The sequence below is a fragment of the Varroa jacobsoni genome, unplaced genomic scaffold (assembly GCF_002532875.2).
Source record: "Varroa jacobsoni isolate VJ856 unplaced genomic scaffold, vjacob_1.0 scaffold_145, whole genome shotgun sequence".
Classification (NCBI taxonomy): domain Eukaryota; kingdom Metazoa; phylum Arthropoda; class Arachnida; order Mesostigmata; family Varroidae; genus Varroa; species Varroa jacobsoni.
Window position 1 is genome coordinate 83,041 of NW_019213047.1, and position 27,525 is coordinate 110,565.

The 27,525-nt window shown below is 42.5% G+C and overlaps 1 protein-coding gene across 4 annotated transcripts in view; it reads left to right on the top strand.

Moving 5' to 3' along the window:
* LOC111269273 (uncharacterized) overlaps positions 1–27,525 on the top strand; it is a 104,965-nt gene that overhangs the window by 16,307 nt on the left and 61,133 nt on the right. For all 4 annotated transcript variants that reach the window (XR_002685700.2, XM_022848743.2, XM_022848747.2 and 1 more), the window contains exon 2: positions 25,047–25,151. Coding sequence is in view for 3 of the 4 variants with exons in the window: in XM_022848743.2 (XP_022704478.1) it covers positions 25,047–25,151 (105 nt within the window). In the remaining variant the exon portion in view is untranslated. The remainder of the gene's footprint in view (positions 1–25,046; positions 25,152–27,525) is intronic.

The window sequence follows — 27,525 nt, forward strand, 5'->3', positions numbered from 1 at the left end:
AGTGAAAATTTTTAAAGTTTTAATTAAAATTATTTGAATATAATTATTATTATTATTATAGATTCAAATTTATGCAAGATACCCGTCATTTAGTCTGAAAGTACTTCATAGATTTACTATAATGGAATGAACGCAGGCGTTGACGTTTGGCTGGGCCCTTTTGCTAGTATTAGTTCACACCGATTGTTGTGAACTTATCAAAAATGTTTGTTTATTAAAATATATTTTTGCTTGTTTAATGAATGGTAGCCTAGTGTGTTATACGTATCATTCATTTGTTGTGCCAGATTCATAGATGCTATCGGTTGTCCAAGGAACGGGTGCTGATGAGGTACGAAGCGATATTTGCTCATAAACAGCTCCTCAAACAGGTAAACCCAACTATGAATATCAAAGTGCTCAAGAGAACACTTGGACACGCGGTAAATTTAAGTCGATTCATTTTGGCTAATGTTTTTACGATGATCAAACGTACGACTTATATATAAAGCGAACACTTATCGCACGATGCGGGAATTTCTATTGCTAGTATTCCGGGTGTAAAATTCTAAACGTTTATTTTAGTATCCAATAATCCCCGTAAGCAAATAAAGCCCACCGCGACACACACATATATATATATACATATATATGTCGCGCTGGGCTTATATATATATATAGATGTTTGTCTGTAAATCTGCTTGTCATTTATCAGACCGTTTGCGCGCCATAGGTACTCGATATCCTGGAGATAGCCAAACGCTATTTATTTATCTGTTTTTGTAGTGGAATGCTTATAGAGTATCAAAAGAATACAATAAAGAATAAAATAAACATAAAGAAGGTATATTGTTTCTTTTTTATGTTGAGATTATGCGATTTTTATTCGTTGTCGATCATACGACAACTGTGGCGCCACTATATATCGAATGGTGCTTAAATTGTCCGGCTATCAGTCCTCTCTGTAATGTTCAATCTATCGATTTGTTGCACGGTGACGCTACCATCGTCGTGAACGATGTTCCATCAGCGTCATAAGTGTGTTGTGGTAGCGCTGTATTGTAGAAGCGACGCGATGCAGCTTGTCTCTTTGCGATTACTAAAGTTTTTCAAATCTTACTCGCTCCTTCAGGCGCTAGTTTCTTCAGCCTTCCAGACGCTTCAGACCCCTCTAGCTCCCTCCCGCCCCTTGTCTTGGTCAACATTGACTGACTGACTGACTCTTCCATGCTGCTGAGCTTTGCCCTTTCGATAACATGACAGTGATAAGGGCAAACACGGTAATGACATAAGATCGTCGATAAAACAATAACGCTATAGACGATCAACGACTAGCTTTTAGCCGCATCTTTGGGTCGGAGTGCGCTCTGACCGCTAGCCAGCTAGTCCACGCCGGCGCTAAAATTCTTGATCACCGCCTGCAATCGAGGGGTAGATAGCAGGGCTGGGATATTTTACGTATCTGCCGCGTTCTAGCGTAACACGATGCAGTTCCACTCAGCAATTCGGTACCGATCTTCGGCATAGTTAAGTACCATTTTGGAGAAATGGTCGACAACGAAGATAAGCAGTGGGCATTGCATGGAAAAGCATATAAATATTCGATTTATTTTTGTTTTGTTCGACCAGGATCTGCGTACCGTTTGCTATTCGATATGCGTGAGCATCATTGTCGAACGTGTGGCTGACGTATGGTGTCTGGCACGTAATGGGTGTTTGTGTGCTGCTGTTATCGGGTAGTCCATTGAGAACAGGGACATACAACAACAGCTGAAACATTACTAGGAGCAAGTGCGGTAGCTGTAGCAATTGTGTCAGTCCTCAGTTGGAGGGTCCGTCTGGGCAATTGGCCTGCCAAAAGATTTGCTGGTCCGTTAAGATAGCTTTAACTGCAGCGACCGATTTTTTTTTACCCAAATAAATGTGGTTGCAAGCAAGTTAGCCCACTGCTTTGAAGTGTACAACGGGCAAATTGTATCGCGGCTTAACCAGCTTATGCCGGAAAAATCATCGTTAGAAGATTTCACCGTTGCATCATTGAATTCAAAGAGATTTTGAGTTGCTTTCGTTAACGTTATTTTTGCTATATATTATTTGAAATAGAAACACATATAGAGGCGAACGAAGAGATCAAGTTATCATATATCTAATAAAGTATATTTGCCATCGTTACGACCATTTGTGCATTTTTAAAAAAAAGCTAAACGTAGATAACAACCTACTGGAAGTCTCATGTGAAGCCATCCATATGAAGACAGATCACAGAAATATCAATAGCAACAATATAAGCTGACTGAACTGTCAGCGTTCGCTCAGATATTCTTTGATAAGTCAGTATCACCGGCAATAAACAGAAAGGAAAAGTTTTCAATAAAATTTTCAGCTTTTCTAGTCTAAATAAAATAACCATTGTTGTCGTTGTAGAAAACAATTCTTTTCACCTGTTCATTTGGTCGCAGCTGACTCGCACAGTAGAAATGAACCCCTGTATTGCATTCTCCGCAGCCAATATCTCGACCTCGGCAACGGCGATAAAATATCGCAGGGCTTTTTGTCTGCCTACATCAGGCTTTTCTTCTTAGGGACAATATCGTGTTGTTTTTGTTTGTCCTAGCCCCGATTTGCCGCTTTTACTCAAGTACAAGCCTTACGTGATTTTGCAAGGCCGCCGCGGTAGTTGTGGTGATGGGATTACAGTCAGGCAAAGTAGTTAGACAGATCAGTCTTTCGTCGGATGTACGTTACATCCAATTGCCTCGACCATTCACTGCTCGGCCGAAGTTCAACAGTATCAAACGCTGGTAAAAGAGACATGACATCATTAAAAGGCTGCTTTGATTCTTATTGTTATGTTGCAGAGTACTAGACAGAGTCACGGTTGGTGTCGTCGGGTTCGAATCTGGCCAATGCAGAATTTTCTATTCATTGTATTGCTCTAATTGCGAAATTTTTACCAAATATCTATGTGCGCACATATATACCTATGGCCCATATGAGTGGATCACGCTTATATGCCACATCTCGTACTGAGCCAGTAATACGGGATAATAACAACAAAAAGGTTTATTTTTGTTGGTGCTCACACGCAATGGCCCGTTTTGAATGTTCACGTATGTTACTCTTCCATAATAAAGTGAACAGGGTTTTATAACAAGTACGATGCCTACGAACACAGATAACATTGTAACGGAACCTTACACGTGTATCATGTAAGGGTCTCTATAGAAATGTACGGCGCAATCAAAAATAACCAGGGAATTTGTCTAAACGGTCTTGCGTTTGTTGACGGAACACTTAAGCTTCCCTCAGCGTAAAAAAAGTATCGTGTCGATTCGGTGATTACAAACCCGTATCCTTTAACCGCCCCTGTAAAAAGTCAGTGCAACGCGCTCGTTTTGCGATGCGCCAGTACGTAACCTGTAGCTAACAGGGAAAATACATTTCGGTATTAATTTTAGATCATTCTCAATGTAGATTTGCATCAGATCAGTTACTTATTACGAAACAGGGAAGACACTATTGGTACCGCAAGAAAATTCGAGGTTAGGAGAGCACCGCTATATATTATCTAAGACGCTATCTAAAACAGGTCGCATACCCTGAAACAACCGGCCCCCTCTTCTTGGTGTTTTCGATAACTATAGAGTAGATTCATAATTGTTGGTGATGATAATGATTCTTCTGTTTGTAAACCTTCTCTATAGCAGAAGGCACATTGTTATCACCGTTATATGTTTTCACTGAAAACTCCTATATTAGTTATATATACCCTCGTATTGACTTCTGAACCTATCGCATCCGTAGAAACTTCGCAGAAAATGTCTATGTTTTAGTAGTAGGAAACATTTTTACTTGTCGGTATGAGTCTCTCAGTGCTGACCGACACCTCGTGTCAAGCGGAAGACGAGAAAATTTTCGTGAGTATCGGCGTTTTTCCGAGTTCAACATCCTCTATTTTTCTCTTACTTTTGCTGGAGCTGTTCGTATCGCAAGATGCTATATTTCCATCCTTTCAGCTGGGCTTTGCGGTTTTCCATCAAACAGTGATGTATTTATTTCACTTGGGAACGGCTTTCAGCGACACGTTCTCTTCCCCCCGTTAATTCTCTTGCACTAACGCCTCTCGTGCAACGATAACCGTTCGTTCCTACAAACAGCTCCAGCGACCGTATGCTGGCTAGAAGGGCAATTGATCAGTAAGAAAGCAAAACATAAATCTCCAATCGGATCGCTATATAAGAGAATCAAAGTTGAAGTGATATGAAGGCTTGCATTAGCCCATGTGTCATCCTGGTTGAGTCGCAAGCGAACGGCACTTTCGTGCTCGCACCGAAAGCTTTAAGTGTTCAACTCAATGGCATCGTCGGAAATTAGCGCTTCTATCTGGGTCTCCCTCTCACTTCATTCAGGCCTTCCCTCAGCGGAACCTCAGAATGCGTGAGTAAAAAGAAGATCTGCCCACGCTGCTGAGGCCTGCGCCAAGTAGAACAAACAGGTTGACGTGTCCTGAACAAGTAAACTGTTGCAACTGCTCGTTTTACGCGTACGCTCGTCGTCGCGGTCAGCGCGATGTGTTTGGAATGCTGTGAATATTTAAACACACATGATTTTATTGCTTTCGGTGCGGTCGCAGCCGACAAGCCGATGACTTACCGATGTAAGTGTGTAAGCTATCTTTTGCAATGGAATGAGGGAAAATTTACGAAAAGTTAGGTGGGACATTCGCTAGAATTAGGAAAAACTGAGAACAACAGCGAATAAGAAGAAAATGACCGAGAATGTTCTAAGTTGTTCCCTTGGGGTACTATTTAATATTTATGTAGGGACACACGGTCAGATTATATTGGCGTATTTGATTCAACTTTTCTGCTACTATTTAAATTAATTAAGAAAAACTCTGATATATACATGTCATTACGTTTCTGTGTGAAAATTTAGATTCTGAATTGTGGATGAACGAAAGCCGAGCTATACATATGCCCATTGTTCTGTTGCTGATCGATGCGCAATTAGCCTCATTCATCAGCAACCAGCTGTCGTTTAGGTATGGTTTTATAGGATAATCAACAACCTGAAGCACGTAGCGTCACTGATATCTAGTAATTACTCGAATCATTATCTTAGTGAGTGGGAACAATCAATCAATCAAATCTCTTCGTCTGATATGAAACGAGCTGATCCGACTTCAGAATTACCGACCTTCAGACAACAATTAGCTTGATCAAATCTTGTTCACCAAATGTATGTTCCAACATCACCATTTCACGTTTTTTTATCATGCTGCATTTGATAGTGATCGGTGTGAATTTTCTACCTGGTGTTTCACTTCACACATAAAGGCACGAGCACATACAGATCTGTTTTCCCCTATGCGTTCTTGTCAAATGAGTCAATTAATGGATTACTGCCATTCGTTCCTGTGAGACAACTCAATTAACGGACAACCATTTGTGTACCGTCTAGTATTTGCTAAGCATAGCTCTGGAATTCCTTGCTGACGTCCCATCTTTCGCTTTTCAAGGCCCCTTTCGATACCTCAGCACGTGCGACGTACGCTAGACCGCCCACCGTTCACCGGCTGCTAATTGCAATTAGAAATATTCATTAATCATTTCCCCTCGGCTGCTACGGGTGTTGCTCAGTGGGTGTAAATTTTTATCAGGCACGGCGCGAATATCATCACCATTCATGTTGTGTCACCGTGAACCGGGGGGTCCATGCGACAAGCACATTGTCGCCGTTGTTCCTTCGATGCTCCTCCAACGATCTTCAGCGGGACACCTTTTGGAAGCCAACTTTCACCTTCAACCGCCACCCAGAAATAATAAAGTAAATCGTTTACACAAATAATGAATCGACGGATAGTATCGAGGACAGGTATGACCATGCGTATCATATCGTGACATCTACTACTGTCAATTTTACGATGTTTTCTGTGTTCGCCAGTCTTTGCCTTCATGGTCGATAAGCAGCTGGGAATGTAGCAACTACAATTAAGAGGTTCAGTTGCGTCGCTAACAATGATAATGTTTCGCCTAGAAGAAAAAAGAAGGCGTTGGCCACCGAAACGGGAAGATCGAAAGCGGGCGGAAAGCCGCCTCCGACATCGAGATCAAAATTCTAGCTTTGGCCTGGATAGCGATTGACTGCAGTGGCCTTTGTCAAAAAGAAAACAGTTTTAATGTCGGAAATTGTAAAATGTAAAGTAGAGAAATGAATCATTTCCGTGTTCGAGATTTAGTTGATCTCGTCGGAAAAGATCACGATACACTTTGACGTTTATCTATGTAGCACTATCAGGGAATAAGGCGCCACTATGAATATATATTTACCAGCTATAAGTATGCGTCGTTACGTCAAAATAATCATATTACCCAATATTCATCGTTATTATAATTGATTGTGAATGTTCGGGTCGAGCTATAAGCAACTAAAAGCGCTCTTTAGCAGATGATTCAACGGATTTAGGCACAATCGGCCGAAATGTTCGAAGACCTATAAAACAACTATCCAGGCGAACGATCATTGAACGGCACGAGAAGCGGATGGCGGAAGCTAAAATTTAGCGCGCAACAGCGTAACCTATAGAACGCGTGACTTAAGGGGATCGTTCTTCGGAACGGCAACAGGTTCAACAACAATAACAGAGCTTAATATAATAACAATAATATTAATACCTACAACAGAGCCCTAATGTGAGATTTTGTTATGACTGCTTGTGTCCATCAAGGTCACTCACCATAATCATCGTCGAGATCTACACCTACCGCAAAAACTATACATCTTGCCGCTGACGCAATGAATGCTCACAGAACAAGCTAAATTTGTTCTAATAATGCTCCTTCTACTTGTGATCCTTACTCTGTGTATCGAAGAAAAACCCCTCAAAACGCCGCCAGGTATCAACCGATCTACTACGGTATAGATAAAACTGTTCACACTGGCGCTAATCAAACGAGTGCGATAAAATGTTTCATATAATAAATACTGTTTATTATATAAGGCAAGCGAAATTCCAAATAAAACCAAATCACATAATTAGATTTTCTACGTAAACGTTAGATAATACCTCTCCATAGAAAAGTCTATTATGACGTCAAAGTTAAACGTCTTTCACTGCTCGATCGGAGTCCTGAAAGTATCCGATTCACTTTTTATATGCACGTAATTCAAATATCTATGTACATCGCAGTCTTAGTAAACCAATTGAGATAATAATGATGAGAAAGTGATGTATTTTAGCTCGAAAACGTCTGCACGTGAATTGTGATGCGACCTAGCTTATCGACCTATAACCGACATACGGTATCCGTGTGTTTTCTTCAGAATCAAATACTAAATCTGCGTCCTTAATCACCATCAAGTAGTTTGTAAATGCATCTTTGACAGCTTCCTATTTAATTCTTATGTTTAATGGGGACAGCCACAGTAGCAACGGTCGGCTTAGCCAGAAAATGTTTCTTCCTATAGACAAAAATCATCGGCATGCTATTGATTGCCGTGATTGCTTGCTTGACCCGATGCGTATGGGTTCCGAACTGTTGTCGAAGATGAAAAAATTCACTCCGGATCTGGCTAAGGTATTTTCGGTCCGGATGAGTTGATCGAATATGGGCAAACTGATTGTCAGTGTCTCATACACAGGAGCGGAACAAGCTAAGTCGGATGCAAACGAGAAAGAATAAAACTCTTTACCATCTGGAGTCAGACATTATGGTGTGTATTGTGAATTTATATATACACAAAACGTCATATCGTTCTTTTTCGACGCTTCATCACTATCCGACGGTTCGGACTGCCGGATGAGCGGAGTTTACATATGAGTAGGTTGAGGGAAACGCGTAAATGGGTAATACTGCATACTAAACATTTCCTATGAGATAGTTTTACAATGGGAATACCTCAAGTGGGCTAAATATAACCGGCGGCAATGTTTAAGCAACAAACGAATAGACAATGGGACGTCAATAATAACAGTGGTAATAATGTGAACAATGTTTGTAGTTTTCATTGTTTCCGGTTGCATATGGATTGGTAAAGGAGACAAGTTTACTAACTCTGGTCGATCAGTGTCGAAGTGATGACAATGTATTGGTAATAATGTAAACATTATACATATGAAACACACCATCTGATTGGGGGCAGATAGTTGCGCGTTCAAGTATCAGTGATACGTAATTGTATAGCGCACCGTATGCGATAGGATCGATTTTTATGGCGATCATTGAGCCTTGATCGCTGCACGTCGCGTTCTCAGTCCAATCAGTATTTCGCACGCGTTTTTTTCTTTTATATCAGTCGTTTTTCTTTGATTTCGAATATGTTCGGATAAATGAAAGGGCGGGACAGAAAGCTACACGGTGCGGGATGAATGAGATAGGAGTGTATGTGCGATACGCTTTACGTATATTTTCGGTTTCGTTGCTTTCTGTACAGTTTATTGACTCTGCAGTTTCTGTTAGTGCTGATGTTGTCAAATGCCATGGATGGATCACATACATTTCAATGCGTAGCGTGCCTATCTGCAATAATAACTGAGCGTTGCTATTGTCTGAGACGAAACCAGATTGTAGTGTCGGCAAATATTGCAAGTTCATGCCATACTTCTAGTTGTGGATGGCTATGGTGTTTCCTGTCGAAACACGCGTTTTCGTACGTGACACGTAATGTTAACAGGAACCGGGTCCGCGTATATCTATGTATACGTACACAACGCAGAGAAAATCGTCACGCAACATTATGATAACATGAATTATAATCACTGTTGATATAATAAAGTATATTACTATTATAGTGGACGTCGCTAAATCGGGTACCTTTTGCTTTTTCGCGTTCAACTTCATGACTCACTTCTGGTCGCCACTATGATAAGTGTTCAGTTTATATGTCTACTAGGCATTGACACATAATAATTGTGGGTCTATTAATAGCTTCATTTTTGCCGTAGGAGGAATATTAAGCTGCACCATCGCTGTACCTAGGCACGTATAACCACAAGATATAATAAATACACACCTAACGATACTTCATTTGTGTAGACTTGAGGATATGTGTAGGTAAAGGATTTCAGCTTGATAAATCAATATGGCATATTTCGACTGTCTTTTGTAGGCTTCGTTTAATTATACATGCCCAGTCTGATTCTTGGGCTTTCGTTCACCGTATTTAATTTTTTTTTGTTATTTAGAAGCATATTTTAGGCCAATTAGATATCTGGTAAAAAAAAAAGAAGCCTTGTGAGAAAATAGGTGCATCAACAACTCTTTCCTGGGAACAGATGGGGCTTATACTCAACCTTGGCTGGCTTTTCCGCCCAAGGCGGTAAAAACTAAGTGTTTAAGGTAAACTGCACAAAAGCGAGCTGAATATGACTGCGGCTTGACAAACAGTTACCAGCAAGTCGGAACGGCACGAATATCTCCATTCCCTAAGGCGACTACTGCCAATATTCCGAATCAGGTCCTTCCCCTTCTGAACTGAATTTCACCCAGTTGTCACTAGCCTACGTAATCCAAATCTATTATAATTCCCAGCCCGGCGAATGGGAAACCTGCACGACATCCGTACTCCTGAATTTATTGGCTTCACCGGCCCCTGCTTTGCGACGCCCCCATCTGTTCTTGTCCTCATGGCAATTCCCGTTTCTGCTATCGTAGAAACGGGACAATGATAATGACGATGAGAACACCGATCCAGTGATCCAGTCTGTTCGAAGCTTCTTTTGTCTAGGATTTTTTCTTCACTCGTTATATTCATCGCTACGCGATGTCCTATTCTTGCATTCTCCTTCTTTATCGTTATCTCATTTTTCTAATTCCCCATGGCACGATTTCGCTTTGTACCGCTCACCTTAAGATCTCCTCCTTCGGTTCTTTATTCTATTTTCTCTTTATGTCAAGGCAAGAAGTTTTTTACTCTGTTTTCCCGCTTTGACGTTTCATTGGAAACTGTATTTCGAAGCACATGTATGTAGTTCGCTCGAACGGGTCGGGTCTAAATGGTCTCCTAAATAATCAATCGCTGGCAGTGTTCGTCGAAGACTCGATCGTCTGTGACGACATTTCATCTATTCTGTTGATAAAGACTACAAGAAATAGAAGGAGTCGATGCACTTGACCGCTGTACGTTTCCATCGGCTGATCCATCGATTTGCCAAAGCGTACGTTCATTTACCAGCTGAAATCTTCAAGCACATTACTGTAGAAGGGCTTCGCTAGCACAGACCAGTAACAGACACAACTGAGGATTTATAAACGAATCAATAATCGCATCATGGTAGGCTTTGTGGAACTCTTCTCGCGTAACGCACTCGGCATGTGCTTCGACTCGCTTGAATGTGCCCACATATACGATGGATATACTACATAATGTGAATTTGTAATAATGTATACGTAAATATTCTAACGTTTTGTCGTCAACTGCATCGACGTATGTGAGAGTGTATTCAATTTATTAAAAGTATCAGAAATTATGTCGTTCTCTCATTGACTACGGAGTCAAGAGGAGTTAGCGTGAGGCTTTTCATTAACGCCTAATCGTCGACACTTTTTAACGCGTCTATGTACAGGTAGCTCGTATATGTCCTGCTAGTCATACATCGTCTACTGGAAAAGACAAAGCATTGTTAGCATGGCGCATCAAAAGACTGAGAGAGGGCACGACCAGAAAACTTTTGTGGAATGCGACACCCTTCATTATCTGAATACTCTAAGCAGTGAGATAGTTACGAAAAACGCTGAAAGGCAGCGTGAGAGATTTGCCCCTATCCTGCTTAATTCCGGATCACTTTGGGACTGGCTTCTAGGAAGGTACAAAACAACCATTGCTTAAGCATACCAGAGTCTAGAGACTAGCGGCGAACGATTTGCTCTGATGTGCACAGGGAACTGTAAAGTGCAGATCGTTCTAAAGATGGATACGTCAAGCTCAGCTGCGAACCACACGAGGCCAGGACTCGACCGTCAGCATTTCAGTCGAGAAGTGCTACGTTTACCCTTCTCTAGAGCGGTTGAATAGAGTGCTAATTTTGGATAGAGAGAGAAACTACAAAAGTCCCGGGTAGTGTTCCGATGGCGCGGGGCTTTCTCATGGCAACGGGAAAAACAAGGGATGGGGCAAAAAGGAGTAGAATGAACAAATGCGTACGGAGAGAAAGTATAGTACGGCTCACGTCGTCTTTTGAACTGGCAATGGGTATCTGAGCTGGTGCTAGAGCTGAAGCAAACCAGCAGCGGCAGTAGCCTGGATCCTCTGAGGAGCTCTATTCCGGGTCATTAGACCGACAGATTCTGGGCTTACGGAAGATAGCCTGCGTGCTGCGTTCAGTTTGGGAGGCCCCGGTTATACTGTTTGCTCGTCGAAATCACGAGTGGCTAGGATGTTCCAGATGTGCCACCGTCGGAAATGGAACAAAAAAAAACGAGATTCCAGGCGGGGGCAGCAGCAGCAGCAGCAGCAATGACAGTACATTGACAACGACAACTACCACGCAAAAGATAGGCGATTGTGCTATTCTGCTATAATGACACTGGGTTTTCTTTGTTCTGCTTCTGCTAGATAGCCTCCTTCTGGTCATCACGGTGCCTACTCTCCCTTGCCGATGTCCACACTTGGCTGTCCCCTAACTTCTCCCATCCCCCGGTTATATAGCCCCTTTCTCCCTCAGATAATGTAGGTAATATGAAGCACTCATTGACTGGTTAGGCGAGTATTATCGCCGCAATACATGGTGAAATCAATGTTTCCTTACTGCCCCTGTAGCGGCTACACTCACTCCAGTTGCGAGGCTACGGACTGCTGCGCATGTGCAAAACAGGGACAGCAAACCTTCAGCCTGTAGCAGGCTCCCAAAGTAATGACGATTGAGCCTGAGAAGTATATGAGACGCTGATGACTAACAAAGGACGAACGCTTGCTTTGGCTGCTTTTATTTTTTCTAGTACTTCTTCTTCGTGCTTGAAGGTTTTGTTTAGCTTCGTTTTTTTTTCAGGGAAAAAGTGGGAAGTCAGAAAGGAAGAGAGAGAAAGCAGAGGAACAACGCCAAAAAAAGAAAACGAGTAGCAAACCTAGGAGAAGCTATGCCAAATAAGCAAAAACGAGTTCTTTTTACTTCTCTCATTCCTTTTACTTTTTGCCCACCTTTGCCTTCTCTGAAAGTGGGACACGAATGAGAATTACGTCTACGCTTTTTTCTACTTTGTGCCATTGTAGCGTCTATAGACAGACTACCGCTCGACCCCCACTGTTGATTTGGTTAACACGCTAAAGACGGGAACACGGCTGTACTGCATGTAGACTGCTGCGTATTGAAGGTTATGTCGAATGTACATTGAATATATAATGGAGGTTGCATAATGGTCTCGAAGAGCGGAAGGCGATGAAGTTTGCGTCCCCTGTCCCCCCCTACTTTGCGAGGGAAAGGACAGAGAGCAAACGTAATATTTGCCGACTATGCCAGTAACGGCGAATGCGAGCAAGTTAGCTCGACGTTCGACAGAACGGAAAGGACAGAAGCGCAGCCAAAAGAAAAATACAAGCAGGTACAATAGTGGCAGCAGCAGGGCAAGTGACGCGGAAGATATCTTCCAGTTTATTGGCTATTTCCAGGCCAATCCGATCCCGACGTTAGGTCGCATCCCGCGCTAGCCGGATCTGACAACCTTCAGCTGCACGCCGTCAACTCCGGCCGCAGAAGCAGGCAATAGTTTATCTTGTTCATGGGAACAACACTGCTACCAACACTATTACTGCTCGTGGGATTGACTGAAAAGACAAAGCAGTCCAAAGACTTGGACCATCAGAAACGTCCATCCGTTTGCCCGTTTACTTCGTCTCGTCGTTTCAAATGGTAGCTGGCGTAGGGTGACAGAAAATGGAGGAAGGCAGAAAGATGAGCGCTTAACGTAAGAAAAAAGAGAAAGCAGTACACCAGAGAGCAGTCCTGTCACAGAAAAAAAGGCCAGAGAAGATAAGACGATAACTGTGTAATGTATCCGTGTGCATGTAAAAAGAAAACATCGTCATAGAAATATATAGAGTATTTTTATTTTGTCGCGGTAACGTGAAAAGTGGAAACGCGTCAGGAATAGTGAAAAAAGATAGAACAAAAACTGGGAAACGTTAGTGAGGTTTCCGGAAATAGGTTCGACGCATTAAAGTAACATTCTGACGACATAACAAAAATATAGGAGATTAACTTAATTTTGATGATTTTAAAGGTAGAACTATGTAGCAACATGTTTTCCTTAGTTGTCCTTTAAATATATATTCAGGTATTTAAATAAAGGAGGGCGGAAATAACAAATGTGTACAAATGAACCTGAAAAACGTCAAATTCAAAGCCAGCAAGACCTTAAGCAAATTCTGACGTTCCATTTTTAAAATGGATTTTATTTCTTTTTGAATATGAATTGCAAAAATAAGTAGCATGGAGGACTTATGTTTGAAATCATCAAACCTTAGTTGAAGCTTCATAAGGTTACTAGACCTCCTGAACACGCTGTAATTGTACAATAAAATCTCATTGTTTTATTTATTATATTACATTATTATACTATAATTATATTACGAAGTGTCAGTCTTTTCTATCTACCCGAACTTTTACTGTCATATTCAGGACGAAGAACGTGGTACTCTATCATTAAATTTTCGAAAAAATTCACTGCAGCTAGTAACCTCTGCACTTTTTTTACCTCAACCTTCCACCTAGTCTTTACTATGTAGTTGTTGCGGCTGTACGTAAGCGTGTATATATATGCGCGCCTGTGCGCATATAGAGCCGGAGACGTAAGTAATGATCAGTTAGTTCATCTATCTGATTATCAGTTTGCAAAAAGGAGACAAGACAAAGCCTCACTCACCGCTTCTAATCCTGGCGTTATTGTGCCTCTCGAGAGTTCACTGGCCCGACTCATTAAACCTTGCTCACTTACTCAGGTACGAGACAATGAATCGTCAACGTGATGGCGCTTTTCGGCCGAGCTCGTTGGCTTCTCACCCTTCACTTACTCACACCTTTCGTTCCTCATCGTTGATGTTATTCACGCTTCTTTTTTTTTAACCTTGTTTCCATCAAATTCAGTGATAGCGGTCCGCTTTCGTATAACCTTCAGCTGGTAGCGTAGGGTTCACCAATTGTTGTTGTTATTGTTGCTACTGCTGTTTTTCATTGAATGGATGCTGCGTGCCAAAAAGAGGCAGTATTATCTTCATTGACGCAACACTGTACTACTCGGGTTGATGAGTTTTTGTCGCCATTGAGCATTTCTCGTTCCCTTTTTTTGTTATCGTAGAGAAAATCGGAACCATATCCGTTAATGTAACAAAATAGAGGAAGGGAAAGGGAGGGTAAGGGGGACGCTCCGACGCCAACGAGGGGTGCACCACAGATATGTGTTGTATTAGCGGTAGAACGGGAAATTAATCGTTCTGGAGAAAAGCTTGTCTACGCTGTATAGGCATTGCTAGTTATACGAGTACACAGTAATATAGCTTGTATTGGACGGTACTGTTGCTCAGTTATCGGAATCAGCTTCGAGCGTTTCGGATCGACCCTGATGCTGTTGCAGAACCGCGTACGCTGGCTATGGGATTGGTTAACCTTTTTTTGCATGATGTCGAGAAGTGGTAGCACCAGACTAAATAATAAAGTCAAACAATAGTAAAGGGACAAAACGTATTGAAATGTTTCTTTCTTTCGAAGCTTTCGCTTTAGTACAGCAGCCGGTTTTAGCGTTAAAGGCGATCCTGGCTGTGATTGGACGGTGGAGAACATCTGCAACAGGCTGGTGTCGGAGGGATATAATTGTTATGTTCATGAGCTATTAGGCAATATCAGTACAACATAGTTTTAGTTAGAATCAATACAAAATAATCTCTAGAATAAAAGCTGATGTTCCATGCGATGACAGGCTACGAGACTCTAGCTAGAACCCGATCACATTGTGTTGGATACTAAGCAATATGAAATGTAAATTTTCATAGAGTTTCGATATCGGCTATAAACTGGATGAATGCCATAAATATGTATTTTTTTTTTTATACGACATACCGAGATTGCTCTTTTGTATCACTGCCATTGAATACACATGATAAGAAAGGCAGGATTCGCCAAAAGTATAGGTCCGATATATACTTGAGCAACTTCGCAGTGATACTGATGAATTTGTTGCTTTGGGTCTCATAACTGAAGTGGTACTTTTGTCGATCTGGTCTTAACTGGCCATGGCCTTAACCCATTAACAACCTATTAATTAATTCATATTAACAATCTGTTACCAGATTTAGATCTAATTAAATACTGTAATAATTTCCTGTTGACAATCTACGTTAGGGACGCTGGGAGTTTGCACATTCATAATATTTAAGTTTAAGCTTACTTAGTCGACAGATGAAGGAAAATTTAAAGAAACCCACATTTTTTAGTGTATATATATGTGCATGTGGTCATCTTGTTTTTCGCTATATGCAGGACATTAATGTACGGCAGCGGCTCTCACGTGTGGGATCCTGTACACTTATAGGATGACGGCTAAGATGCACAGAAAACGATAATGCCCCTAGAAAGTCAGAACATAATTTTCTCACCCACCTTTGCTACATTTCTCACTTGCCCCTTTAATGAAATAGCGTTGTTACTTAATGAGGGGAACACTGGCAGAACTGCTCGCCATCGATTAAAATGTTTGATAGCACTGACTGACAATATATAGATCTGCTTTCAAGCAATCAGGAGAATAAATAGAAGAAAAAAAAAAAAAGCTATTTTAGCTTCTTTGTCAAATGAGGTTTAGTTACGTTTATTCTGTAATTAGAATGAAGTAGAGTTTATGCATACAAAATAAATGCAGAAAGGAATAGGTTACGTCGGCAATCTCGAAAACGAACTCAATTATTCTAGGTACTTTTGTACAGGTGAACTTGAAAGTTCTACGACAGAAACCTCAGACCTATAGAAGCTCACTGTTGCTTTTAGAGATCAGAAAGAAACTATCCTGATGGTTAAAATTGCACGGGCTCACGAAAACCCTATACGTATGACATATTCAGCAGCAGGCCGAGCTATTCCGAATCAAGTCAATGTCAACAGGCGTAATTAATACAATAAAGGTTACAATTCAAATAAATGTTGGTTGTTCACAAGATGATCGTCGTACTCGAAGATAAATAAAGTATAAAAAATATTAAAAAAACAACTATTCGCACGTAGAAACGCCTGATAGCATTATCGTGGCTGTTTTTTTCTTTTCGTCAAGTGTGCTTCACGTTTGAACGTTTCGAGCTGCTTGATGATGGTGTGCGCGACCACGCTGATACTGACCCCGTCTGTGTTACGATTAGTTTTAGACAATATGTACGAACTCAATCTGCAGACTGCTATTCGTTGAATTCTCATTAAGAAAGTATATGAAAGAAACATCAGAAGACGCGTGTGTTACTGCATAAATACTTATATTTATCTCTGATTTCCGCCTTGCGAAACTTAGCAATTTTTCATAGAGCAATACTACATGATACTTGGTACTGCTACTACGAAGAGCCAGCAAAAGGGCATAAAAAAGTGCAGGAGATTGCAGGTCGTGAAGTATTGTTGATGACTACACCCCTTTCTGGCGAAGCTTAACTTTTTGTCGACAGGCGAGCAAAGAGACAGGTAGACAGACATCGGTATATCGCTCTGCTGCATGGAAGCTGTATTTGGGTCTGCAACAGCCTAAGGTGGGACAGGGGTGTCATCGAAATTAACCAACTAAGCAATGCATATACATGTCGAAAGCCATGTGAAGCCGTACGCGACAGGTAAAGCCCATGGAAATCAGCGTAGCATTACGGAGCAACAGGAATCGTAGTGGCACCGTAGTACACCAGCAATTACGTTGCCACGAGCGAAAATTGTCATACCATTATCACTGGCAATTACGTAGACTATTGTTATATTATTATTATCAATATCACCTTAGTAATATTTCTGATAAACCATTTTATTGCCATCATTAAGATGACACGCTAAATAATAGATCCGGTACGCATATAAACATTCATATGTGTGTCACATTGGCCTGATAGTGACGCCTGTATCGGGAAGATATAGTGTTAAAAGGAACGGCCAACTGTCAATAAATCTGTCACACTGTCTGATAAAAAGCAGGCCGTTCGATTTAAGTAACTGTGTTTCGGTAGCATATATCCGGAAATCACAAATGTATTTTTACGCTACACGACAGAACATACGTTTGACAACATTGCATCTCCATATATAGCACGTTCCTCTATGTCATCATTTTAGTGGCTATATATGATCGATCAAATTTAGCCTTGAGTGATTAGAAATTTCATATAGCCCTGCTAAAAACTGTCTAGAAGGCGCATTTAATGATCAGCGTTACCGTGATGAATTTGATATAGGCGTTCGTTCAATTTTGCAGGACCCCGTCAATGTACTGATGTCATGACAGCTGCGAACGTCGCAAATGGCCAGATTTTTTATGGGTTATTGTGAAATCCCATTAGCTGCAATATAAAACACTTGACAGAGTCATATCTGAATCTAATTTTTTTGCGGAAAATACATACGATGAATATGATTGTTCCACACGCGAGCAAGCACCGATGACGCTGCCACACAGCTATTGTAAAACGATTTAAATTGTTTCAATATTATATACATTCATTGTGATTTCCAAGCCCTTAACGTTCTCTGCCGCGTATCAACGGGCTTCTTCAATTACGTGCTACGATCACATTTGCATGATCCGCACCACTCTTCTATATTACACTACAGGTAGCACAAAACCTTCGAATGTTTTGTAATCTGTAGACCCTTTATTAACCGGATATACGTGCCATAAATGAAGATTTTACTATCTTCAACTTTAGTTAGTCTTTTTTTCGCTGCAACGTTTCTTGTTACTAAAGTATTATCATCTTAACGTCGTATCTATTATACATAAGCACTATGCTTCTTTTAGAACTCCTAAATCTTTATTATCATTAATAAAGCACTAAGATACAAATGCATTAAGCTAAGCGGTCCGATATCTGTATAGGCTTTGCAGAGCCGTTCATTTCCTCGGTGTCATTAGATTCGCAGGGCCGCACATATAGTGTCCGGTGCTCACTTACCAATATTGGAGTATTACTTACATTAGGGAAGAGACAATGCACTCCTTTCCGTTCTCCTTTATCCTGTGCTTATTTCGTTGTACTCACTGCCAGTCAGAAGAATAAGACAGAGGGTAGAAATGGAAACAGACGACGTGAGCAGTGACCGTCAGCTATCTGCTCTCCTACCTTTAATCGTGTTATTAACTGAGTTATTTTAACAGAGCGTAGCTCGAATAGAACGTGGCCCTGAAATCGTCTCAGAGAAGTCGTACGTCGCAGCTAACTGTCATAACTTGCTGCCATAATCGTTAGTTTCCAATCGCGTTATCCTGAACAGCAGACAAAAAGGAGGAGCTGAGAAAAGCAACGCAAAGAAAAAGCATGACCATTGCTTCGGTCGAGAGAAACTGGTGCAGAATTCATCAATATTATTACAAACGCTTCGTCTTGGCAATGCAGGAAAACAGTAGCAGATTTTTACCGACGTCGACTGGGCTACAAAAGGGTATCTGCACGAGTTTCGAGATGTAGCTTGTAGTAGAGCCTTCAGCTATACGCGGCCAATGATGAGCGCTAACATGTTTGAGATGCCTAGATTCAAAGGGATTGCAAACTGCCACTGTCGTCGTCGTTTGTCAGAAACGTCGCGATGATCGCTGGCTATCGGGTAGCGGACAATTGCTATCTGAGCGAGCATGCTGCGAATCAGTCACGCGTTAAATGGCAGATCGTAGGGCACAAAGAGAGGTCGTTTTCCGTTGGTTATCGTATGGATGAGGCGTATTTTGTTTCACTTAACCGGCACCGTTTTCCCATTCGGTTCCAATGATCTGCTCTGACGCTAAGTGAGGCCGTCCACGCTTTGCACTGACTAATGCAGAAGTTCTTGAATAGAACAAGACGCTGCAGGTTAACGGTGTCAGCTACGCATGTACGTATCGTTTGGGGAATCTGTTACTGTTGCGTTCCTAAAAGTGACGTCAACACGCAGCGGACTATAAATCTTCAAATATGTCTAAAAGCTATAATTGCAGTTTATCCATGATGATGAAGGGGCAGATCAAAGGCGATCAAGCATAACTACCATAACGTTACCGTTATTCGGTTTTTATCCAAAATATCCTAATCTCTAACCTAGCTCTTACTCACCGAGGCAAACATAATATTGGATAGACATAAGTACAGTTTATTACAATTGTCTAGCATAACTGCGACTATTCTTAGTACTGGTTAAGATCTTCGTGCTTGTTATCGATCTGAGATATCTGATCTTTTGCTACTGATCAATAACAATAGGAAATGTGGCACTAGGTCGGGTAAAAGTTGCTGATAAATATGCTGATCGTCGTAGCGATACGCAGCGAGATTTCTTATCGTTGTCTGCTCGTTTCTATCAATAGCTCGCCTTCATACAGTCATTGTTTATCACAAGCGTTTCAGCATGAGGAGCGCTAAAACTAAGTCGATAGTGAGGTAGGTAGATCAATTGCCATCAGAAAGATGCGACAGGCGATGCTCAACAAGCTAGACGGCCTTCGTTTGAGCTAGTAACGATTAAACCGTTTGTTTTGTGAGCTGTTGCATTCGTTTTTGCTCGGTTTCCTAATTGGTAAATCTGTCGAGGCTATTAATAGCAAAATCACGCTACACGGTCGAATCGTAGCGACAATCTGCTTGCGGTACGCGTCTGTCGTATCGATGCCGCTCAGAACCTACTACCGTTTACTGCCGTTTATTGTCAAAAGAAAGAACAAAAAAAAAAGAACACAAACGCCACTCAGGCCAACGGCGCTCATAGCAATAGGCAATATTGATTAGTGGTGCCGCTATGGATGGTGTAAATTGTTAGTCATGAGATGTACAGCGAGAACATAGCGTAGATCTAGCGTTATACTGTCATCTTTAAAGTTAGTGTGGTAGCCGTTGACTGGTTACCGGCAAGCAAAAGGGAAACAGGAAGGAAAGGTGTGACCTATTAAAGCATCGCTTATCGGCAACACCAACGTATTGATTTTACCACTTTTGCTGGCCATCCGGGCAGCTTCGGTTGCTCGCTAGAATCATGCTTTACCCATTCTAGACTAGTTGCAGCTAACATATGTACGGTGATGCCAAACGACCGTGCTCCACCTCCGAACGAATGTCGATGCTAGAATTCAATCTGCCTGAATGTCAACGGCTTCCAGACGAAGGTGGACAAATACAAAGGCCAATAACAACCGTCACAGTGTCAACTTACCGTGCCTAAATAAAGCCGAGAAATTAATTTACGCGCCGTCTTAAGTGTGTAGATCTTCCTGTCTGGGACCCGCTTGATTTACTGTATGTCCACTGATTTAGATCGTCTGATAAAATATCTAATATGGATCTTGAAGAACTCATGTCGCATCTGTTCTATAATTTGATTTGCACTACGATTTATGCGGGAGGCTAAGATCGCGAATTACCTTTGGACACCAACAAATGTTGAACCCTGAATTTGTCTGTGGGAGTGATCACGATCTCTTCAACTTGAATCTAACTCAAAATAACTTAAGTTGTTACGAATCACTGATACCGCTATCCATCCATTTTGTCCCGCACGAGCCTGCACGCATCACGTCCAGCTCATCTGTAGATATTGTTTTCCTTTTCTTGTTGAGAAATAAACGGATATGTTCCGCACGAGCACAAGTATTAAGGTCGACCATTTAAAGCGCCAAAATTCAAATTAAATTTAGCGCGTCGGAGAATAATCTAATGATACGTGCAGATGCGGATAGCATTTTGAAATATTCGCCCACGAATAAAAAGAAAACTAAAGATAGCGCAAGTTCAGAGCCGGGATTTGCGCTTCGAAACAGCGTATCACTTTCATTTCTATAACTTGCTCTGATACGTCGTAGTACCAGCTTTCATATTCGACGCTATATAACAATGGGCGTAATCTAGGTACTTCTATCGCAATCGATTCTATGAGTGGCGGTAGTAGCAACAGCTGCAATCCGAAGTGTTATCAATTTTACCCATTTTACATCGTGCCCAATGTCACCATCTTCCATATCATGGAGTCCCTCCACCTGTGGTGGGGCAAATCAAGGGGCGTCATTTTTGACGGACACGACCCAAATATTCGTCAAATGCAACAATCGACTAAATCGTTTTTGTGATCCCAGTGATTCTGCTGCTGCCGCGACTGTGTGTTTTTTTCATTCGAACCTTTGTTTTCGCTTCTGTTTTTTGACGACTCGAAAAAATCGACATTTTCATTGGAGCTGTGAACTGATGTTCGCCCATAGCGGTGAATATGACCTATCTTGATGCGATACGTGCGTATACGTCGCATGCATAAAAATAGTCGACAATAGGACAATTGGCGTTTCCTTGCTGCGTAGTCAATCCAATACGGGGCTACAGCAAAGGATTGCTCTTGCATGGTCTTCTTTCTAATCAACCCGAGACAACCGCGTCGTCGTCATCAAAACCGGGTCAACATGATGATGAAAATAATTCATCATATACACATGTATATACGGATATAGTCGATCGCGTTTATCGTTGACGTCGCAAGGACTGAGCGAAACGCGAGAGTGACGAACACAGCCCCTGCAGGCGCAATGTAAGCCTACGGCGTTACACGGCCGTCAAAAGGAATTCGCATATAGACTCGGTCATTAACAGGCGGCAGGCACGATCCTGACCCGAGGTGTCGGCGGTAACAACCCGCTACCATTTCAATGGGGGATACGACAGTGCGCAGTCTATGATTACGGGCCTATAACCAGAAAAGCAACGACCTACCAGGCAATCAACCTGGCTTATACATGAGTACAAATGATGAAAGAGTAGTGAGCCGTGTGTAGTTCAGACATTGCTATCAAGTGTTGGCATGAGTGAATGTGCGATTGTCTGCTACTGCGCGTGTGTGTGAGCGCGCCGGCACCAAACGACACCAAAAGTCGTAAAATCTGAAACGCCGACACTGCGTCGATGCCGGTTGTAGGTATCGGCAAATTGAAGTTTGACGAAAAAAAAAAGATAAAAAACAATAGTAATCGAGAAAAGAATAACAATAGGACGTCAATATCTAATAGCTGCTTATCACGACAGTTAAGACAAATGACCACAGCCCTACACGGCAGATAGCTTCCTGAATAGCGGAACTAAAAGGACAACAAGAATCACTGCTATACATAATATAATGTATTACTATACGGAAACTGTACACAGTTGTATACGACGAGAAACGTGCGTACGGACAATCAATCTGAAGAGAATTTATTCAAAGTAGTTAATTCCCCTGAACATGCATTCCCGTTATTCATGGATTCACGCAGAGTCATTGTTAAGGTAGCAGCCCGCACCGAGCAAACCTCTTTATTCTCGTTATCGCACTCCATGGAGCTCTGCCAGGGTTGGTCCGCCTTACTTTGGTTCGTCTTCAGGTGACTATGTTGCTTTGCCAGTGGTATCATCCAGCGGTTTCCTTTAGCCGAACAAATAGTTTGAAATTAACAGCCGCTCGAACACCTCACCTCTAAGGCTTTCGCTCTTACCTCCTTCCATTCGCCTATTCTCTTGGTGTCTCAAGGGCTACCTAAAAATAGGTAATCCCAACGTCTCTTCGACATATATCTTTCTTAGGTGTGTAGTTTTCGCACAGGGAAGAGTATGGAGAACGTCTGTCGGTGCCAACGTGGTGAATCGTTGAGTTCGCAGCCGAGGCTTCTGAAACGGGCCAGAAGATTCGTCTACCCTACGAGAACAAATAGAATGGAGATCGCCCCGCCCGTATTGACACTCGGCGTTCACAGGTGTTCTTATTCCGTGCCGCCTCGCTGGACGCTTAACAAGGACCGGCCTTACCAAACGCTAGATTTTAATTCCGAAGTAACAGGCCTCTCAAAGCTCCGATAATAGTTGCAGCATTACCAGCCATATGCAATTGTATCGTTACAAACCGAGCCTTAGAAGTCTGAAATCTATGCTCTTAGCCTGAAGCGAAGACAATAGTGGTTCAGTCTGCCCCTTAGCGTTGGTTATGCTAAGGTCACTGTCCTTTAGTCCTTTACCGATAGGAGAGAGGCATTTTTTCGACCCATTGTGGCATTCAACGGCAGAATTATGGATGGCTGCGACAGCGCGCTCATGTTTCGATTCTTTGCAGTTCCCCATTGAGACTGAACTGCTAAAGCAAAGAAGGACGAAATCAACGAAAATTTTCCCATTGGTTGCTTACTTGCTAGGCCTTTCGCTTTTGAGAGAGATTATCTGTTTTTGGCGTGTGCGAGGGCGGGCGCGACTACGTTTACTTCTAAGTAGGCTTCTGCTCCACCTTCCGAGTTCTTCTTCCGCCCACGGCCATCCGGACACCGTTGCACATCGGAGGCGTGTGCCACTATTCACTGATAGTCGTCTAATTTGCCTCAACGCTGTTCCCGGTTGTCTAGTTCGCTTCTTCGGCGAGGCCACATCAACAGCAGAGAGAAAAAAACAGAAGGCCGACTTGATGCAAGCAGCCAAACAGCCTAAGCTGTGGCAACGTCTGCGGTATGCTCTAAAATTTTCTTGTGTATTCGTTCCGTCTTCTCTTCTTTGTTTGAAACGGCGCCCACTTTTTTGCTGTGAACTACGAGGACCTACTCCATTTCGGCATATTTTTCCCACTGCTTCTGCTTCCACCACCGCTACTACTGTATCTGACATTGCTGCTTGAACGGTGCGAACGCGACGATATGAACACGGGGGCACGCGATGGTCGGTGACTACAGCGGAGGCGCTTGCATCCTCTAGTGCTTACGTCACCCTCTCCATTCCCCTAAAAGCTCCGTCCGTTCATTCACTCAGAGGCTGCGTCAAAATGAAGAAAACGTACATCTTTGAACACTCGTAGTGTGTGAGCATTATGGCAAAATTTTGGCTTGCCGTTTTCAACCCATGCTTTTCAATGTTACTACATACGTTGAAATTGACTGTGTATGGTTTGGTCCAGCTGGACTAGCCTGGATCTGGGTTATGACAGCAGCAGCAGCAGTAGAAAGAGCAGCTGGAGCTACGTCCTAGCAGTTTTTAGCGGAGGGGCCCTTCTGATTCCCTGGTGCTTTAGTGTGTAGCAGCAGGGGAGAACGCAATTTTCGGAAAGAATAAAAATGCTTCAACAGTTTTCTCCAGGCGTTGCAACGGTGTGCGCCAAACCGGCGCGCACCTCGACTCGTACTTTATCCGTCTACCAACTAAACGACCACTCAGCTTAGTTCAAGTTAGATCTGTATTATACCGCTACAGGTACGCACACATACCCATAGACAGATCCATGAACACGATGGAAGAACATAATTGAGCCACTCAAGCGTGTTCTGTCCCGCTCGTTGTTATCATCAACAAGCAAAATAGAATAGTAGGGCTTATACGGCGCAGCCACAGGCGTTCGTATACAAGGATCCAACGTTATGAATTTGCTTGGCCGTTTTTCATCGAGTTTGCCAATTGCCCAACTTTGCTCTCGTCGTAACCTTCCCCTGAATATTGCTCTGTCCTTTTACGGTAGTAGTTATACTAGGAAATAGGTAAAAGCGGAGATGGCAACTGATCGCGGTTCCGTTATCTCTTTTTGCAATTTTCGACACCACCTGATTTGGCAGGCAAAGATCATCTGCTCGTAAAAAAAACAGGGATTGAATGTTAATGCGGAAAATCAACCTAAGTACATATGCACACAATCGGACCTGCTAGTTGGTCCTGTTTATGCGACCGGAGAAATGTCGCCGTAGGCTATGGCTAGAGGTCCTTCCGCTCTTGTAACGACAAACTCGACAGCAGATGGAAGCGAACTCTGGCCTTGAATAATAATTTTCACCATGGCAGTTTTGGTTGCCATCAGCATTGTCTTGGGTGGTTATTATGATCCACAGTTTTAATGAGTACAATATATATGAATGTGCTAGAACGCAATTTTCTAAACTTGTTTTGCACCTTTATAATTTCAGAATGTCTCGCGGGGCCAAGATCTCTTGGACGCGGTGCACAAACATCTCAATTTACTTGAAACAGCCTACTTCGGACTGCGCTACATAGACGCGACAGGACAAACGGTAAATACTGCATGGCCTAATAGTTTATCTACATTGTGCTCTACGGAGCATTTTCGTATTAATGCATAGATATATCAACGCAGACTTAACATATATAGTTATCAGAAATGCGCTGATCATCGTTGTTGTTATCGAACGAGTGGAACTTATTTAAGTCAACCGTCACAGCTTACGACTGACTATCTAAACTGAGCTTAGCATATTCATAAAGAAAGAAATTTGAAGATTTACTGGCGGAATCTGCGAGCTTTATATGACTTTTTTTTGTTATCGTCGTTTTTTGCTTTAAGTCCATATAAGCATACAATGTTAACCTGAAGGAGGTTGTTTCTTTGCCTGAGAATGATCACGTTTGGTGGGGAACGGCGAAAAGAGAAAGTGCAAGTATAAAGTGTCGACAGCATTTTATTGCTTTGCTTCCACTCAGTAGCGTCTTTCCCTTTTATTGGTCTTGTCTCGTGAAGACTCACTCGTATTTCCGCTAGTAGGAGTACTTGACCTCATCATCTGATAGTGTAGTATAGTCGTGACTATATGAGTTCCGCCACTCAAGGTGGCTTCGTCTCTGCTTTTTATCGGTTTGATTTTTTTGTGTTCGTGTCGAATGCATCGATCTGTTAGCTTGGTGGCGCAAACCTTACCGAGAATCGGCGCAGCGGCGGCATCTAGCAGATACGACCGGGCATTGATCTTCAGTTTCGTCGGTGACATTGGCTTTTTAGACGAACTCAGACGACTCTCCCGTCGATTACGGGAAGAATTCTACTACGACGTTGAAGCCGACTTGCTATAGTGCAACTAACCTCAGACTCCCGACGTGCCTTCGCTTCGCTGGTTGGGACAACGCCAGTGTTTTCTTCGCACTCGACCGGGTATAGATTCTCTGGGGAACATCATCAGTCCCGCTGGACGTTTTGTCCTGACCATTCTAGTGATGGAGAAACTGTCCCGTTTTACCCCCCATCGAAAACGCAGAGAGAGGACAAAGGACCGAAGCAGAAGATGACCAGGAAAGACAGGCTTCCATGTGCTTTTGGGCATCGGATAGGACGGTCGAGCGAGTATGTCCACTGTATGATGGTGCTGCTGCAATATATATGCCAAGCGTTTATTCGTTACCCCTATTACCCGTTCCGTTCTTGCAGGGAAATGGAATGTAGACACCCACCTTTTCTATGCTTTTACCCGCCATGGCGCGGACGGTCGAGGCACTACTGATACTAGCGGTTCGTCGGAAGAAAATGCGCTGTGGCTGTAGACGGCCTCTGAGTGCACCTCATCTCTGATACTAATTGGCTACGTTTCTATGCTTCTTGCCAACCCTTGTTGCCTAGTCGTGGCACCAGTAGAGCATTCAGATGCTTGGTCAGTACACACTGATGACTGGTCCCAAATGCCTTCATGCCCTCCAAGTGGGGATCCGGTACTTACCTCGATAGTTGCCCTATCACGCAGCCCAACAAAGGGCTTCGTTGTGTCGCACTACTTACCGTATTTTCTCCTTTCCATGGGCGCAGTGTGTCGGCGTAATTTCCGATGGATTCATATGGTACTAAACGGACCGAGCAGAGGCAACTCCGATACTATCACTAACACTAGATGCCGTATTGTTGCTTTTACCAACCCAACGGCGGCGTCTGCTTTTGTTACTGTTGCTACTAGAGCCTATTTTTTCCGCAATTTTAGTCCGAGGTGTGACGCTGATCTGTTTAGCACAAATCAACTGTAGGCTGTCCACCGGCTTGTGCTCTTTATTCAGGCGATAGTCGATTGGATCCTTTTAATGGATGACTTGCGATGGAACCATACGGAAACGGGTGTGCTAGTCGGTGACGGCGCAGCTGATGTGAGGACCAGATTTTGGCGGATTCGCGAACAAATGGCGTCACTGCGCTGTGCAGATATCTATCCACTTTCATATAGTCTCCTGGCTAGATTACTTAGATAGCTTTTATACGAATATATAAAGTATTATAGATAGCTCCGAACTGAGCTATCGATGGTAGGATTGCTGCATCCGAAACGTGCATGGAGAGGGCCGACTGAGGAAAAGTCAGTAGCATCGGCGGAAACGGTCACACAAATGTGGTTTGCTAGTATATTTCTATGAGTTATAAATGTTATATCTTTGTTACTGTTAGGGCTCACTGCACAGATGCGCCATAGAAGATTTCCTATCCGTTACGTAGTACTGGAAACCTGTTACTATGTTATGCGGCAAGTAGTAGATATAGCAGTCTCAAGGTTTCGCTAATATCACAGGATTTTGCAAAAATATTGAAAAAGGCTAATATCCTCAGCTGTTCTTTTACAACATAAATCACGACGACGTATACAGGTATGCGTTGACTGATTCAATTATTTACGCGCTTTA